The 15,419-nt window shown below is 53.5% G+C and overlaps 2 protein-coding genes across 2 annotated transcripts in view; both read left to right on the plus strand.

The window, feature by feature from the left end:
- The window catches only part of FANCM (FA complementation group M), a 60,633-nt gene extending 50,110 nt beyond the window's left edge, over positions 1-10,523 (plus strand). The window contains exons 14-19 of the mRNA XM_033061667.2: positions 3,515-5,750; positions 6,603-6,682; positions 6,783-6,851; positions 7,691-7,807; positions 9,303-9,456; positions 10,285-10,523. Coding sequence (XP_032917558.1) covers positions 3,515-5,750; positions 6,603-6,682; positions 6,783-6,851; positions 7,691-7,807; positions 9,303-9,456; positions 10,285-10,448 — 2,820 coding nt within the window. The 3' untranslated portion in view covers positions 10,449-10,523. The remainder of the gene's footprint in view (positions 1-3,514; positions 5,751-6,602; positions 6,683-6,782; positions 6,852-7,690; positions 7,808-9,302; positions 9,457-10,284) is intronic.
- Positions 10,524-10,835: 312 nt separating this feature from the next.
- LOC116997332 (Fanconi anemia group M protein-like) lies at positions 10,836-14,900 on the plus strand (the record flags this gene model as incomplete). The annotated part of the gene is made up of 4 exons (XM_033061870.1): positions 10,836-11,474; positions 12,317-12,992; positions 13,380-13,671; positions 14,690-14,900. Coding segments are annotated over 4 exons (1,737 nt in total), but the record flags the coding sequence as incomplete, so codon positions are not given.
- Positions 14,901-15,419: the final 519 nt, after the last annotated feature.

Here is a 15,419-nt window from a genome sequence, read left to right on the forward strand (position 1 = left end):
GCTCAGCCACAACACCCCAAAGGGGGCAATTCTGCATGGCTTCACTCAGGCTTCCAGTTAAAGGAGTTGGAATTGTTAAAAATCCACATTGTAGATATATCTACAGATTTATCTTCAATTTTCAAACAGCAGCATCACCAGGGTTTCATCAGGCAGATGAATCTTGTGAGAAAATGTGAATCCAAAGCAGCTTCTGGGGAGAGAGGGGGTAATTCCAGTTTTGGTACTTGATGCCTTAAATTTAAAAACTGGCAAACAGAATGGGTATAATTACCCAGAATTACCCATTACCATGTAATTACCAATTAACAGAATGGTGTATTTCCATACTGAACACAAAAATTTAAATATGCTAAGTTTACTTTCCTGTTCCCATTTTCTCTGCTAAAATATGTTTTGTTTTTGCAACGAATCAGTGACTCCAGGCAGGGTCATTGATTGAGTGCAGTAATCTCAGAGTGATGCTGTTTTCCTGCTCCTGACCTATTTTCTGAGGAGCTGGTACAGCCTGGAACCCTCTGGGTCAGAGGGGAGCTGAGCAGGTAATTTAAGGTCCCACAAGTTGTGCACGTTCAGGCCAAAATGTGCTAATTCCAAATGTGCCCTTTCAGTGGCTGAGCACCAGGGGCCTGCCTGGGACAGCATTTTGGTCAGGAGAAAGTGTTTGGAGTGGGATTGGGTTTGATCCTGGGAAGTGGAGCAGTTACACAAGCCCAGAGCCCAAGCAGGTCACTGAGCTCTGGCCTAGATGCTAAATTTGGCTGCTGGGCTGTCCCTGCCCCAGCAGCACTGCCAGGCTCCAGTGGGGCTCTCAGGGACCTGGGGACATTCCTGGGGACATTCCTGCTGCCTGTGGGACAATCCCAGTGTGGTTTGGGTTACAGGGATCCTAAATCCCAGTGTGGTTTGGGTTAAAGGGATCCTAAATCCCAGTGTGGTTTGGGTTAAAGGGATCCTAAATCCCAGTCTGGTTTGGGTTACAGGGATCCTAAATCCCAGTGTGGGTTAAAGGGATCCTAAATCCCAGTGTGGTTTGGGTTACAGGGATCCTAAATCCCAGTGTGGTTTGGGTTAAAGGGATCCTAAATCCCAGTGTGGTTTGGGTTACAGGGATCCTAAATCCCAGTGTGGTTTGGGTTACAGGGATCCTAAATCCCAGTGTGGTTTTGTTAAAGGGATCCTAAATCCCAGTCTGGTTTGGGTTAAAGGGATCCTAAATCCCAGTGTGGTTTGGGTTACAGGGATCCTAAATCCCAGTGTGGTTTGGGTTACAGGGATCCTAAATCCCAGTGTGGTTTGGGTTAAAGGGATCCTAAATCCCAGTGTGGTTTGGGTTAAAGGGATCCTAAATCCCAGTGTGGTTTGGGTTAAAGGGATCCTAAATCCCATTCCCACCTCTGGATGGGCAGGGACACCTCCCCCTGTCCCCAGTGTCCAGCCCCAGTGTCCAACCTGGCCTGGGACATTGCAGGGACCCAGGGGCAGCCCCAGCTGCTCTGGGAAACTTGGCAACTTTGGGGTTTGTAGCTTTTAGGGGTTCTATTTGAGGGGGGTTGGATTTGTAGGTTTTGGGGGTTTTATTTTGAATGGTTTTGGGGGGTTCAGTTTGAGTTTTGGGTTTGTAGATTTTGGGAGCTGTAGTTTGATTGGGTTTGCATTTATAGGGTTTTTAGGGGTTGCAGTTTTGGTTTGAATTTGTAGATTTGGGGGGCTGTACTTTGATTAGTTTTGGGGGTTGTATTTTGATTGGGTTTGGGGGTTATAGTTGGAGTTTTTGGGGCTTGTAGTTTGAGTTTTGGGTTTGTAAGTTTTGGAGGTTGTAGTTTGGGTTTGTAGGTTTTGGGGTTGTTTGAGGTTTGTAGGTTTTGGGGTTGTACTTCAGTTAATTTTTGGTTTTTAGGTCATGAGGTTTGTACTGTAGTAAATTTGGGGTTTGTAGGTTTTGGGGGTTGTATTTTGATTGGGTTTGGGGGTTGTAGTTTGAGTGTTTATAGGCTTGTAGGTTTTGGAGGTTGTAGTTTGGGGTTGTAGGTTTGAGGTTTGTAGTTTGATGGGTTTGTAGTTTATACGTTTTGGAGGTTTGTAGTTTGATGGGTTTGGGGTTTGTAGGTTTGAGGTTTGTAGTTTGATGGGTTTGGGGTTTATAAGTTTTGGAGGTTTGTAGTTTGATGGGTTTGGGGTTTGTAGGTTTGAGGTTTGTAGTTTGATGGGTTTGGGGTTTGTAGGTTTGATGGGTTTGTGGTTTATAAGTTTTGGAGGTTTGTAGTTTGGTGGGTTTGGGGTTTGTAGGTTTGAGGTTTGTAGTTTGATGGGTTTGGGGTTTATACATTTTGGAGGTTTGTAGTTTGATGGGTTTGGAGATTGTAATTTCACTGGTTTTGAGTTTGGGGTTTGAAGCTTGGTCAGTTTTGAGTTTGGGGCTTGCAGTTTGATTGGGTTTGTAGGTTTTGGGGTTGCATTTCAGTTCATTTTGGGTTGCAGGAGCGCATCAGGCCAAGCCTGCTCAGCTCTGCACTCTCAGAGCTGTGTGGGTGGGCAGGGCAGCACCTCCTCCTGTTTCACTCTGCTCAGTGCTCTGGCAGCTAATTAGTCCTTAATCCATTTAATTTCTGTCTTGTTTGTGCAATGCTGAAATGGCTGCACTGAGCTGTTGTGCAAGGGGCAGCTGCTCCTGAGATAAGCCCAACCAGACCCTTATCAGCCCTGTCATTGTCACCAGTGCTCCTCCTGCTCAGCTGGCACCTGGGCACTGGATTGGAACCAGGCTTGTTGTTCCTCTTGGGTTTCAGACTAAGAATTCCATGTCTGTGTTCTGACTAGGCTTGAGGAAAAGGATTTACAACCTGCCAGCTCAAAATCATCCTTTAACCCTCCTGTGACCATCCTTTTCCTGGCTGTTTTTGTTAAGCCTTCTCCTAAGGCAGCTGCTGTGGGCTGGGGAGCTCCTTGGAGATCTTTGGTTTAAAAATCCAGACTTGGACTTTCTTTGGGTATCTTTACAAATGGATGGTTTAAGCATCAGCACTTGTATGAGTTGGTGTGAAATGATGATGGTGATTAATGACAAAATCTGTTAATAATGCACAGTTTGCTTTGCCTGCTGCCATCAGAGAGGATCCCCAACCCTGCTGGGGATCAGTCTTTGAATTCCTGGGAGGTGGCTCTGGATTCTGCTTCCTGAAATGCCTTCAGACAAGCCAGTCTGATTGTAAAAGTCATTTTCCTCTCTCTATAAAATACCTCGTGTAACTTCAGGGATTAAGGAGCCCAGGGATTCATCTGCCTGAACTGCCAGAAAATAATTGTTCTGTTCAGATCCTGCCTGTCCAGGTGCACTGTGCTTGTCCCAAGTGTGTGTTTAACAGAGCTGCTTGCCTTCTGAGCAGCAGATTTATAGACACCCATGAAAAATTAATTCAGAGGCTGTGGGAGGTTTTGTTCTCTGTCCCTTGTTTTAAGTGTGGCAGTGGTTTGCCTGGGTGTGCCTGTGGTAACCAGGGCCCTGTGTCCCCAGGGAGACTGCAGCTATGAGCAGGAGCTCCAGCCTCACCTGCACATGGAGGATGTGAATGTTCCAGGCCACAAAAGGCATCTCTCCACCTCCAACCCCCCCTGCAAGCAGAGAGCTCGCTGCTCCAGGAGAGACCTGGCAAAACCAAAACCATTCCCAGCTGAACCAGGTGATCAGGGCAGCGAGTTCTTCAGCATCTTCAAAGTCACCAAAGCTCCCAGGAGAGCTCCTGGGCTCGGGGAGGAAGTGCCTGTGCTGCCTGAGGATCCTCCAGCCTCTCCCCCAGGAGCAAGGCTGGCTGTGCCTGGACACTCTGACCTGGGCAGTGACAAGGACCAGGGGCTGGAGGTGACATTTGACTTAAATGCCTTTATTGACCTGTGTGACAACAGTGACAGCCCTGCCAGCCCTGCCAGCCCAGCAGCACAGGAGTCCAGCCCTGCAGGCAAACCCTGTGGGAGGATCCCTGGGGATTCAGGGTATGAGACATCCCCCCTGGCCTCGGAGCTGTTTTATCTCCCCGAATCCTGCAGGGATTCCTTCCCACTCCCGGCACCGCCCCAGGAGCCCCCAGGGCTGGGACAAACATTCTCCCAGGTGCAAAGGCTTCTGTCCCAGTCCCCTCCCTCTGGGGATGAGCTGCAGCGTTTGGAGAGCATGGTGGGAGGTGAAGGAATAAGATCTTCTCTCCCAGAAGTTGTCCCCGATGGTCACTCAGAGACACTGCAGGACAGCGTGTCCCCTGTGTCCCCAAAGGCTGATACTCCACTGCTGCCCCTGCAGAACCCCACAGTGACAGTCCCCGGGGAATTCTGTGCCTCAACAAGTCCCTGCTTGTCCAAAACTGTGTCATCTGCCAAGGCTGCTGCTGCTGAGGAGGAGCAGCTCTGGAATGACAGCTTTGATGGCCTGTTTGACAGCCAGGAATTCCCTGGAATCCCAAACAACACTCCCAGCATCAGCCACCCCCTTCCTTCAAAGGAGCCTTTCATCCCCAGGGACACAGGACAGGCTGCAAAGGAGCATTTCATCATCCCCAGGGACACAGGAGGGGCTGCAAAGGAGCCTTTCATCCCCAGGGACACAGGACAGGCTGCAAAGGAGCCTTTCATCCCCAGGGACACAGGAGAGGCTGCAAAGGAACCTTTCATCCCCAGGGACACAGGACAGGCTGCAAAGGAGCATTTCATCATCCCCAGGGACACAGGACAGGCTGCAAAGGAGCATTTCATCCCCAGGGACACAGGAGAGGCTGCAAAGGAGCATTTCATCATCCCCAGGGACACAGGACAGGCTGCAAAGGAGCATTTCATCATCCCCAGGGACACAGGACAGGCTGCAAAGGATCATTTCATCATCCCCAGGGACACAGGACAGGCTGCAAAGGAGCATTTCATCATCCCCAGGGACACAGGACAGGCTGCAAAGGAGCATTTCATCATCCCCAGGGACACAGGACAGGCTGCCCTTGAGGCTCCTGCTGAGGAGCAGAGTCTCCATTTGTTTGAGGATGAGTTTGGTGAGGATGTGGGCGAGGGCAGCCCCATGAGCACTGAGCCTCCAGCCAGGACAGCTGCAGCTGGGACAGGGAGAGAGGCAGGCAGGGAATTGCCCTGTGTGAGCCCCTGCAGGGAGCAGCCCTGCACCAGGGGCTCCATGGGGACATCAGGAGTGGCTGATCCCTACGACTGCTCCCAGGATCTGTTCTCTGTCACCTTCGACCTGGGCTTCTCCATCGAGGACAGTGGGGCTGAGAGCTCTGAGGACACCAGGAATGCTGAGAGCCCCAAGCTGAATGGGGTCCTGGGGAGTGCCCCAGGGGCTCAATCCACTGAGCATGCCAAAATACCCCTGGGTGATGGCTCCAGGCTGGAAACCTCTCCAGGATGGGACTGCAGAAGGCTGGGGAGAAGGGACATGTCCACACCTTTGTCCTTCCAGAGCAGGAATGGCAGGGAAGGGACCAGGGCTGTCCTCAAGTCAGGGGGCAGCAGAATGGGAGGGGAACCCCCTGAACCTTCAGCACTTCTGACCCCAACAAGCAGGAAGGGTGTGAACATCAAAGCTGCCAAAAGAATTCCTATGAAAGTCTTCCCCAATGCCAGGGGGCAGATTCCAGAGGTGCCTCCTGGAGATGAAGTCAAGGAAAGGCCTTGGAGGCAGAACTTTGGGAGATCAGCCATGGAGTCCCCTTCAGAGAGCCTGGAGCACACCAAGCCCCGAGGGTCTCCTGCTGCAGGTAAGGAACTGGGGGGATGGGTGTGAGACCTTCATGGTCAGCAAACAGGATCCAGTCTTTGGGGTGCTCACTTTGGTTTATGGCTGAGGTGGGAAGGGTGGAAGGAAGAGGAAAAATGGCTGTGATGCTGCAAGTTGGGGCAGTGAGGGGACATTCCCTGTGTCCTGTCCCTCCATCCCTGTGCCCAGTCCCTCTCCAGCTCTCCTGGAGCCCCTTCAGGCCCTGGCAGGGCTCTGGGCTCTCCCTGGATCCTTCTCCTGTCCAGGTGAGCACTCCCAGCTCTCCAGGTGAGCACTCCCAGCTCTCCAGGGGAGCACCCCCAGCTCTCCAGGTGAACATTCCCAGCTCTCCCAGGTGAGCATTCCCAGCTCTCCAGGGAACATTCCCAGCTCTCCAGGTGAGCACTCCCAGCTCTCCAGGTGAGCATTCCCAGCTCTCCAGTGAGCATTCCCAGCTCTCCCAGCCTGGCTCAGCCCTGCACAGCTCCGTGGCCTCTCTGGCATCACCCACTCAGGGCTTTGTGTCACAAAGTGCTGCCACAAGTCTGGCTCCTGCTCAGCTTTTAACAGCTCCTTCTCTTGGTTTCCTGCTTCCCTTCTTCTGCCTCTGCTGCCTGGGGAAATCACTTCCCCCAGGCTCTCCAGGGAAGCAGGATTTATTGTCCATCCCAGCTGGAGATGATCTCTTCTGATTAACAAGGCTGAAGAGAACAATATTTGCCCTGTACATCAATAAATAATCTCCTTTGGAGGTGCTATTCTGAGAGAGGCAGGGTTTGATTGCTCAGCTGTAACAAAATTGTGTTGGGAGCTGTGCAGTTCTGCTGAATGTTGTTTATTCTGTTTTCTGCAGGACCCAGCAGCGACAGCGAGGAAGAGATCGTTTTCCAGAGGAAAAACAGGATAAAAAAGAATGTTTTGAAATCTCCTGATGTGAGTGTTAGAGAAAAGAATTAGGCAGGAGAAGCAAAGTGACAATTTAAACAGCAAAACAAGAACACTGTGTGCACTGATGTCCGTTCTGTCCCCACAGGGGATGGATGAGAGCGACCTGGAGTCCCCAGCCCCGCTCAGCAGGAAGCGCCGGCGCCCCCGGAACGTGGTCAGTGAAACGGGAGAGAAATCATGGAAACCCATTCCTGCTTCCCTCAGTGCAATGGGAGAGAAATCATGGAAACCCATTGCTGCTTCCCTCAGTGCAATGGGAGAGAAATCATGGAAACCCATTCCTGCTTCCCTCAGCTCCTCCACAGATCCCTCAGTGCTTTGGGTTGGAGGGACCTTAAATCCCCCCCAGTGCCACCCTGCCATGGCAGGGACACCTCCCACTGTCCCAGGCTGTGTCCCCAGTGTCCAGCACTGGGGCTTTGCTGACTTTGGAGTTGTTTTGGCACTGAAACATTGTAGAATCCAGAAAAGGTGAAATAACCTGTCTGCCACACAACTTTGAACCAGAAAAAGCAAATTCATGGCACATTTGACCTGATTTTTCTTCCAAATCCCATTTTTGTGTCCTGTTCCTGGGAGGTGTCCCTGCCCATGGCAGGGTTGTTGATGTCTGGAAAGGCTGAGCTGGAACAGACTGGGCAGAGCAAAGGGATAAAATCAGTTTTTATGGAAGGATTCACCTTGGGCACTGCAAGAGCCCGGCCAGGGCTGCACCCAAATCAAATCCCAGATGGATCCTGGGCACGAGTTTCACACTTTTATAAGTTTGGGTTCATCTTGGGCTCAATTGTCCAACCACAGCCCCAGGCTATGCAGTCTCAGCCCCTTCCTTTCCCTCCCTGTATCATTTTGGGCACTGCCTGTCCCTGATTCCAGAGCTGGCTGCAAGTCCCAGAGCTGAGCCCCAGGCAGGGGTGGCACTGAGGGGCTCTGGGTCCCTTTCTGGCTCTGGGCAGTTCTGTGCTGTCCCTGCTCACTCTGTGTCCCCTGCAGTCAGACACATCCAGTGAGGACAGTGGGGACTTCCAGAGGGGCAGGAGCAGCTCCGGGGCCCGGCCCCAGCCGGGAGGGGCCAAGCGGCGGCGGCTCGGCAGGGCTGCCACGGACAAGGTGGGTGCAGCTGGAATCGCAGCTGGAATCGCAGCTGGGATGTGGGGCTGGGGCTCCTGGCAAACGCTGGAGCTGGAGCTGGGAGTGCTGGAGGGAGATCTGCAGCTGTGCAGGGCTGGGGACAGCAGGGACACCCGAGCAGCTGGGAGGGAAACTCCAGGGACATCCCCAGCCCTGAGATCAGGGTCCTGTCCAGAGGAAAATAATAACAATAACAGTAATAATAATAGCAAAATAATATATCAAATTATGATAAAAATTATATTTTATTATATTGTATTAATCACCACATTCTAGTCTATTCTATTCTCTATTCTATTCTATTTTCTAGTCTATTTTCTAGTCTATTCTAGTCTCTATTCTATTTTTTCTATTCTGTATTCTATTTTCTGTTCTATTTTCTATTCTATTCTATTCTATTTTTTTCTATTCTATATTCTATTTTCTATTCTATTTTTTTCTATTCTGTTTTTTTCTATTCTATTCCCTGTGAATCCCTTCCAGATCAGGGTATTCTGGGATATAATTACTATTATTATTATTATTATTATTAATAATAATAATAATAACAATAATAATAATAATAATAATAATAAGGGTGTTCTAGGATTTTATATTTATTGTTGTTATTATTATTACAATAACTACAACTACATAAAACTTAATATAATATATTAATATATTATATAGTTATTATATTATATATTATATTATATATTATTATATTATATTATATAGTTAATATAATATAACTATAATAAAATTTAATATTAGAATTATCCTCATCATCAGTATTGGGCTGCTTGCTCATATGAATGATCCCCACTAATGGCCTCAGCCCTGACATTCAGGGCAGCAATGGTCCCTCAACCCCAAATGTTAAATCTCAGCTTAGTGTTCACCCCTTCAGCAGGGGTGGGGGCAGCACCAGACTTATTGAACCTAAAAATGGAAATATTCCTGGCTGTGGTTGTACAGAGCAGAGCTGTGCAGGGCTGGGGCTGGTGTCAGGGTTAATTGGGGCTGGTTAATGAGAGGCTGGGCACTAAGTGGTTAATGAGAGGCTGGCACTAAGTGGTTAATGAGAGGCTGGGCACTAAGTGGTTAATGAGAGGCTGGGCACTAATTGGTTAACGACAGGCTGGGCACTAACTGGTTAATGAGAGGCTGGGCACTAAGTGGTTAATGAGAGGCTGGGCACTAAGTGGTTAATGAGAGGCTGGGCACTAAGTGGTTAATGACAGACTGGGCACTGACTGGTTAACGAGAGGCTGGCACTGACTGTTAATGAGAGACTGGGCACTAATTGGTTAACGACAGGCTGGCACTAACTGGTTAACGAGAGGCTGGCACTGAGTGGTTAATGAGAGGCTGGGCACTAAATGGTTAACGACAGGCTGGCACTGACTGGTTAACGACAGGCTGGCACTAACTGTTAACGAGAGGCTGGGCACTAATTGGTTAACGACAGGCTGGCACTACTCCGTGTGTGCAGGCTGAGGCCCGGCAGTTCCTGGAGCAGGAGGCTGAGCTGTCCCAGCTCGATGCCGAGGGGATCTCGTCGGACGAGAGCGACACCGAGGACGAGCTGAGCCCGTCCCTGGCCCAGTTCCTCGATGATGAGGGGGAGCCCACACAGGCCCTCAATGGTGAGTGGGGGAACCCCAGGGCATCCCAGAGCATCCCAGGGTATCCCAAGGCATCCCAGAGCCAGGACATCCCTGGGAGCAGTGACCTCCTCACCCCAGCAGTGTTCTCCTCACCCCAGCTCACACCTGCTCCTGCCACAGCATCCAGGGCTCTGCCTGCTGGGAAAAGCTCCTGCATCCTGAGGGAAGGGCTGGAGCTGGGCCAGAGGGTCAGGCTGGATTTTGGGAAAGGTTCTTCCCTCCCCCAGAGGTGCTGGCACTGCCCAGGCTCCCCAGGGAATGGTGACATTCCCAGAGCTCCAGGAGAGTTTGGGCACCAGGGATCCCAGGGTGGGATTTTGGGGGGTCTGGGCAGGGACAGAGGTTTGGATGATCCTTGAGGGTCCCTTCAGCTCAGAACATGAATGGCAACTTTCATGACACAGGCTGGGTACACTTGGAAATCCAGAGTGGTTTGGGTTAAAGGGACTGGAATCCCACCCAAATCCCCCCCTGCCATGGCAGGGACCCCTCCCACTGTCCCCAGTGTCCAGCCTGGCCTTGGGCACTGCCAGGGATCCAGGGGCAGCCACAGCTGCTCTGGCAGTTCCAGCCCAGCCTGGAATTCCCAATTCCCAACATCCCACCCATCCCTGCCCTCCTTCATCCTGAAGCCTTCAGCCTGTGCCTTGCAATTTCCAGAGATGCCTGAAGAATTGCAGATTTTTGCTTTGGGAAGTACAGGTGTTTGAGAAACCATAAAGGAGCATGGAAAGCACAGTGTAACAGCAATGAATGACAAACTCTGTCTGTGCCAGTCCTGAGTTCCCTGTGCCCTGTTGGTTGCAGACACTGAGATGAGAGCAGTTTACCTGAGCTCCGTGCGCAGCCCCGCCCTGGGCAGCAGCTACAGGATGGTCCGCAAGGACTTCAACCCCTCGGCCATCTTCTCCCAGGTGGGAAGGGCAGGGGCTGCTCCTGTCCTTGGGGACTTCCCTTGGGGACCACAGTGACATTCTTGGCCTGCCTGCAAGAGCAGCTGCAGCCTTTGTTTGGGGAATTACAGATTCCAGCACAAAACTTCAGCCTGGAGAAGGGAAGGAGCTGGGGAAACCTCAGAGCTTCTTCCAGGGGCTCCAGGAGAGCTGGAGAGGAACTGGGGACAGGGATGGAGGGACAGGGATGGAGGGACAGGACACAGGGAATGGCTTCAAACTGGAAAAGGGGAGATTTGGGTGGGATGTTGGGAATTGGGAATTCCTGGCTGGGCTGGAATTGCCAGAGCAGCTGTGGCTGCCCCTGGATCCCTGGAATGTCCCAGGCCAGGTTGGACACTGGGGTTGGACACTGGGGACAGTGGGAGGGGTCCCTGCCATGGCTGGGGTGTCTCTGGGTGAGATCCAAGCCCCTCACCCCAATATTTGTGTGTGGGGAGGGGCTGGGTAAGCCCAGGGCCCTCCTGGCAAGGAGCAGCAAAACCTTTGCAGTTTTTCCAAAACTTCCTAGGTGTGTTCTCCCCCCAGATTCCTGAGCAAGACTCAGCTTATGCTGAGGACAGTTTCTGTGTGGGAGATGAGGAGGAGGAGGCTCAGAGTGGCTGCAGTGAGGAGGAAGTGTGTGTGAATTTTGATCTGCTCCTCGAGGGCTCCAGCAGGAAGAGCCGGTACCTGACCCGGCGCAGGAGCAGGCTGGAGCAGGCCAGGCTGCCAGGGAGCACTCCTGCCCTGGGGCAGAGGAAGAAACCATCCAGAATCATTGTCCTGAGTGACTCCAGCGAGGAGGAGGCAGGAGGCAGCAGGGAGAAGCCCCTGGCAGCAGGGCAGGGAAAGGGGCAGCTCCCCAAAGCTCTGCCCTCAGCCCCCTCTGCTGGGGCAGCCCCAGCTCCTCAGGCTGGAGAGCAGGACACTCACAGGCTGCTGGGCTTGGAAACTTCAGAGTCTGGGATGCTGGATGTGCCCCAGGAGCATCCAGGCAGGAGCACATCCATCCCCCCAGCTGGCCCTGGCTGCAGGAGCATGGATCTGCAGGCTGCTGCTGAGGTCAGTGCTCTGGGAGAGCAGGGACATCCCTTGTGGGGCAGAATTGCTGTGCCAGGGCTGTCCTGAGGGCTGGCAGCAGCAGGAATCAGGGAATCCTGGAATGGTTTGGGTTGGGAGGGACCTTAAAGATCATCCCACTGCACCCCTGCCATGGGCAGGGATACCTTCCATGGTCCAGGTTCCTCCAGCCTGGCCTTGGACACTGCCAGGCACCGTCTCCCTTTGCTGCTGGAAACTTTGTGCTCCCAGGGTAACCTGGAGTATTCTAGGAGTGAACAAATAAAAACTGGGATTAGATTCTCCCTTGGGTCTGACAGGGATGGAGGGTGGTGGATCTGTGTGGAACAGGAGTGTCCACTGATCCTTTGGGTTTGTAGTTAGAAAATCCTGGTTCAGTGTCTGAATTCTGAGCTTTCAGCACCTCCCTGAGGCTGGCTCCCTGATAGAAAATCCTGGTTCAGTGTCTGAATTCTGGGCTTTCAGCACCTCCCTGAGGCTGGCTCCCTGATAGAAAATCCTGGTTCACTGAATTCTGGGCTTTCAGCACCTCCCTGAGGCTGGGTCCCTGATAGAAAATCCTGGTTCAGTGTCTGAATTCTGGGCTTTCAGCACCTCCCTGAGGCTGGCTCCCTGATCTCAGTCCTTCACAGGATCCAGGTTTTGTTGAACTTCTAAGGGAAAGCTGCTGCTTTTGTCATCCAAACTCTGGGATAATCAGCTCAGCTCAGTGGGGAGACTGATAGAGGGATTAATGTGTCAATCTGAAAGTGTTGATATTGCAAAACAGCCTTTTATTGATTTGGTCTAAATCCCCCATGATCTGTGCTTTTCAACACTCACAGGTGTGCAGCTCTTTGAAGACCCACGGGAGCAGCTCAGGCTCGGTGTGTCCTGCTGTGCCAAACCCTTCCTCAGCCCTGGCTGGGATCTCCCGAGTTCCTGGAGAGCAGAGCCCTTCCCTGGCTGGGAATTCCCGAGTTCCTGGGGAGCAGAGCCCTTCCCTGGCTGGGATCTCCCGAGTTCCTGGGGAGCAGAGCCCTTCCCTGGCTGGGATCTCCCGAGTTCCTGGGGAGCAGAGCCCTTCCCTGGCTGGGATCTCCCGAGTTCCTGGGGAGCAGAGCCCTTCCCTGGCTGGGATCTCCCGAGTTCCAGCAGAGCAGAGCCCTTCCCTGGCTGGGAATTCCCGAGTTCCAGGAGAGCAGAGCCCTTCCCTGGCTGGGATCTCCCGAGTTCCCGGGGATCAGAGCCCCTCCCTGTGCATCCTGGCCGACAGCCGGGAGATCAGCTCGGGGCTGGAGGTGATCTCGAGCCTGCGGGCCGTGCACGGGCTCCGGGTGCAGGTTTGCTCCCTGGGCACCAGCGATTACATCGTCAGCAACCGCCTGGCCGTGGACAGGCTGCTCCAGTCCGAGCTGCAGAGCCCCGGGAACAGGAACAAACTCAGCCAGAGGCTGCAGCGCCTGCAGGGCACCTTCGAGAGGATCTGTGTGATTGTGGAGACAGACAGGGTCAGGCCAGGTGGGTGCTGCCAGAAACCTGCTCCGACTGGGAACAGGGAGTGGCTGCCACTGCCAGAGGGCAGGGATGGGTGGGATGTTGGGAATTGGGAATTCCTGGCTGGGCTGGAATTGCCAGAGCAGCTGTGGCTGCCCCTGGATCCCTGGAATGCCCAAGGCCAGGTTGGACATTGGGGCTGGAGCAGCCTGGGACAGTGGGATGGGATAATGGGATGGGATAGGATTTAAGATCCCTCCCAACCCAAACCATTGTGGGATTCTATGTCAGGAACAAGCACAATTTGAACCATGCACAGACATTTGTTTCAATCCAAAATCCAAACTCTGCAATGCAATGATTCCAGCAGACAATAACAGGGTCCTGCTTCCCTCTGCTTCCCCTCCCCAGGAGAAACATCCCGGTTTTTCCAAAGGACTCAGTACTATGATGGAGTGCTCTCAGCCTTGGTCCAGGCTGGAATTAGGATCCTCTTCAGCTCCTGCCAGCAGGAAACCGCAGCTCTGCTGCAGGAGCTGGCTCTGCTGGAGCACAGGAAGGACGCTGCCATCCGGGTGCCCACGGAGCCGGAGGGGCACCGGCGCGACATCCTCAACTTCTACCTGAGCATCCCCAACCTCAGCTACGGAGCTGCCCTCAACCTGTGCCACTCCTTCGGCTCCATCACAGCCATGGCCAACAGGTAACACCAGCACAGGGCCTGGCAGGGGCTCCAGGGCCCAGCCTTCCACTCCTTCTCCTCCCCTGGAACCAGGGAGAACCTTCCTGCACCTTTCCTGGTGGGATATCTGCTCAGGGAATTCCTTCTTGTTGGGATAGCTGCTCAGGGAATTCATTCCTCCACCTTTCCTGCTGTGTGCACTGCTCAGGGAATTCCTTCCTGCACCTTTCCTGGTGGGATAGCTGCTCAGGGACTTCCTTCTTGTTGGGATAGCTGTTCGGGGAATTCCTTCCTGCACCTTTCCTGTTGGGATATCTGCTCAGGGAATTCCTTCCTGCACCTTTCCTGGTGGGATAGCTGCTCAGGGAATTCCTTCTTGCTGGGATACCTGTTCAGGGAATTCCTTCCTCCATCATTACTGTTGGGGTCACTGCTCAGGGAATTCCTTCCAGCTCCTTTCCTGCTGTGTTCTTTGTTCAGGGAATTTCTTCCTGCACCTTTCCTGTTGGGATAGCTGCTCAGGGAATTTCTTCCTGCATCTTTCCTGCTGGGATATCTGCTCAGGGAATTCATTCCTGCACCTTTCCTGTTGGGATAGCTGCTCAGGGAATTCATTCCTCCATCATTCCTGCTGTATTCTTTGTTCAGGGAATTCCTTCTTGCACCTTTCCTGCTGTGTTCACTGCTCAGGGAATTCCTTCTTGCACCTTTCCTGCTGGAATATCTGCCAGGAGCCTTTCCTCTCCCATCTCAGCTCTTCACACATTCCAATCTCTCTCTTTGAGCATCCCAGGGCACTGACACGGGCTCTGCTTCCACCCTCCCTTCTGCTGTGCCCCGCTCTCTTTCCCTCTGGCATTTCCTGCTCAGGTGTGCTGCAGAGGTGACGGCAGCAGCTCCTGGTGCTGCCCCATCCCGGGCAGGGTATCCCGGGTTCCCGGTGCTGCCCCATCCTGGGTTCCCGGTGCTCCCCCAATCCCAGTGCTGCCCCATCCCGGTTGTCCCGGTTCTCCCCGTCTCCCCCGTCCCTCTCTTGCAGCTCGGTGCCGGCGCTGGCAGCGGGGGCGCGGCTGAGCCGGCCCCAGGCCGAGGAGCTGCAGCGGTTCCTGCGCCACCACTTCGAGCTCCAGCTGCTGCCTCAGCCCCTGCCCGCCAAGGGCAAGAGCTGAGCTGGGCCCTGCGCGCCTGCACTGCACTTTACCCTCTCGGGATCGGATGTAAATTATGGAAATAAAGACTTGTCAAACCTCGGGCTGTGGGAGCTGCGCTGCCCCCCTGGCGCTGCCCTGGGTGCTGAGCCCCCCGTGCTTCCCGGCTCAGAAGGGAATTCCCGCTGTTCCCGGGACAGGGAGGGGTTCTGGGGGCCCGGGGCAGCGCCTTCCCCATCCTTGGTGCCGGAGCCTTCCCCAGCCTCTGCTGCCACCAGCTGGAAAAGGATCGGGATCGGCATTCCCGGCCCTGCGGCAGCAGCGCTGCCCGGGGAGAAGGGACAGGGGGAAATCAATCCCTGCAGCGGGAGCTGTGCTGGGCAGGCACCCGCACCTGAGAGCTGCCCCAGGGCTGGGGAGAGCCCCGAGGAGCCACGGAGCTGCCCCAGGGCTGGAGCCCCTCTGGAGACAGGCTGGGAGAGCTGGGAATGTTCCCTGGAGAGGAGAAGGGTCCAGGGAGAGCTGAGGGCACCTGAAGGGGTTCCAGGAGAGCTGGAGAGGGGCTGGGGACAGGGATGGAGGGACAGGACACAGGGAATGGCTTCACTGCCAGAGGGCAGG

The sequence above is a fragment of the Catharus ustulatus genome, chromosome 6, assembly GCF_009819885.2.
Source record: "Catharus ustulatus isolate bCatUst1 chromosome 6, bCatUst1.pri.v2, whole genome shotgun sequence".
Classification (NCBI taxonomy): domain Eukaryota; kingdom Metazoa; phylum Chordata; class Aves; order Passeriformes; family Turdidae; genus Catharus; species Catharus ustulatus.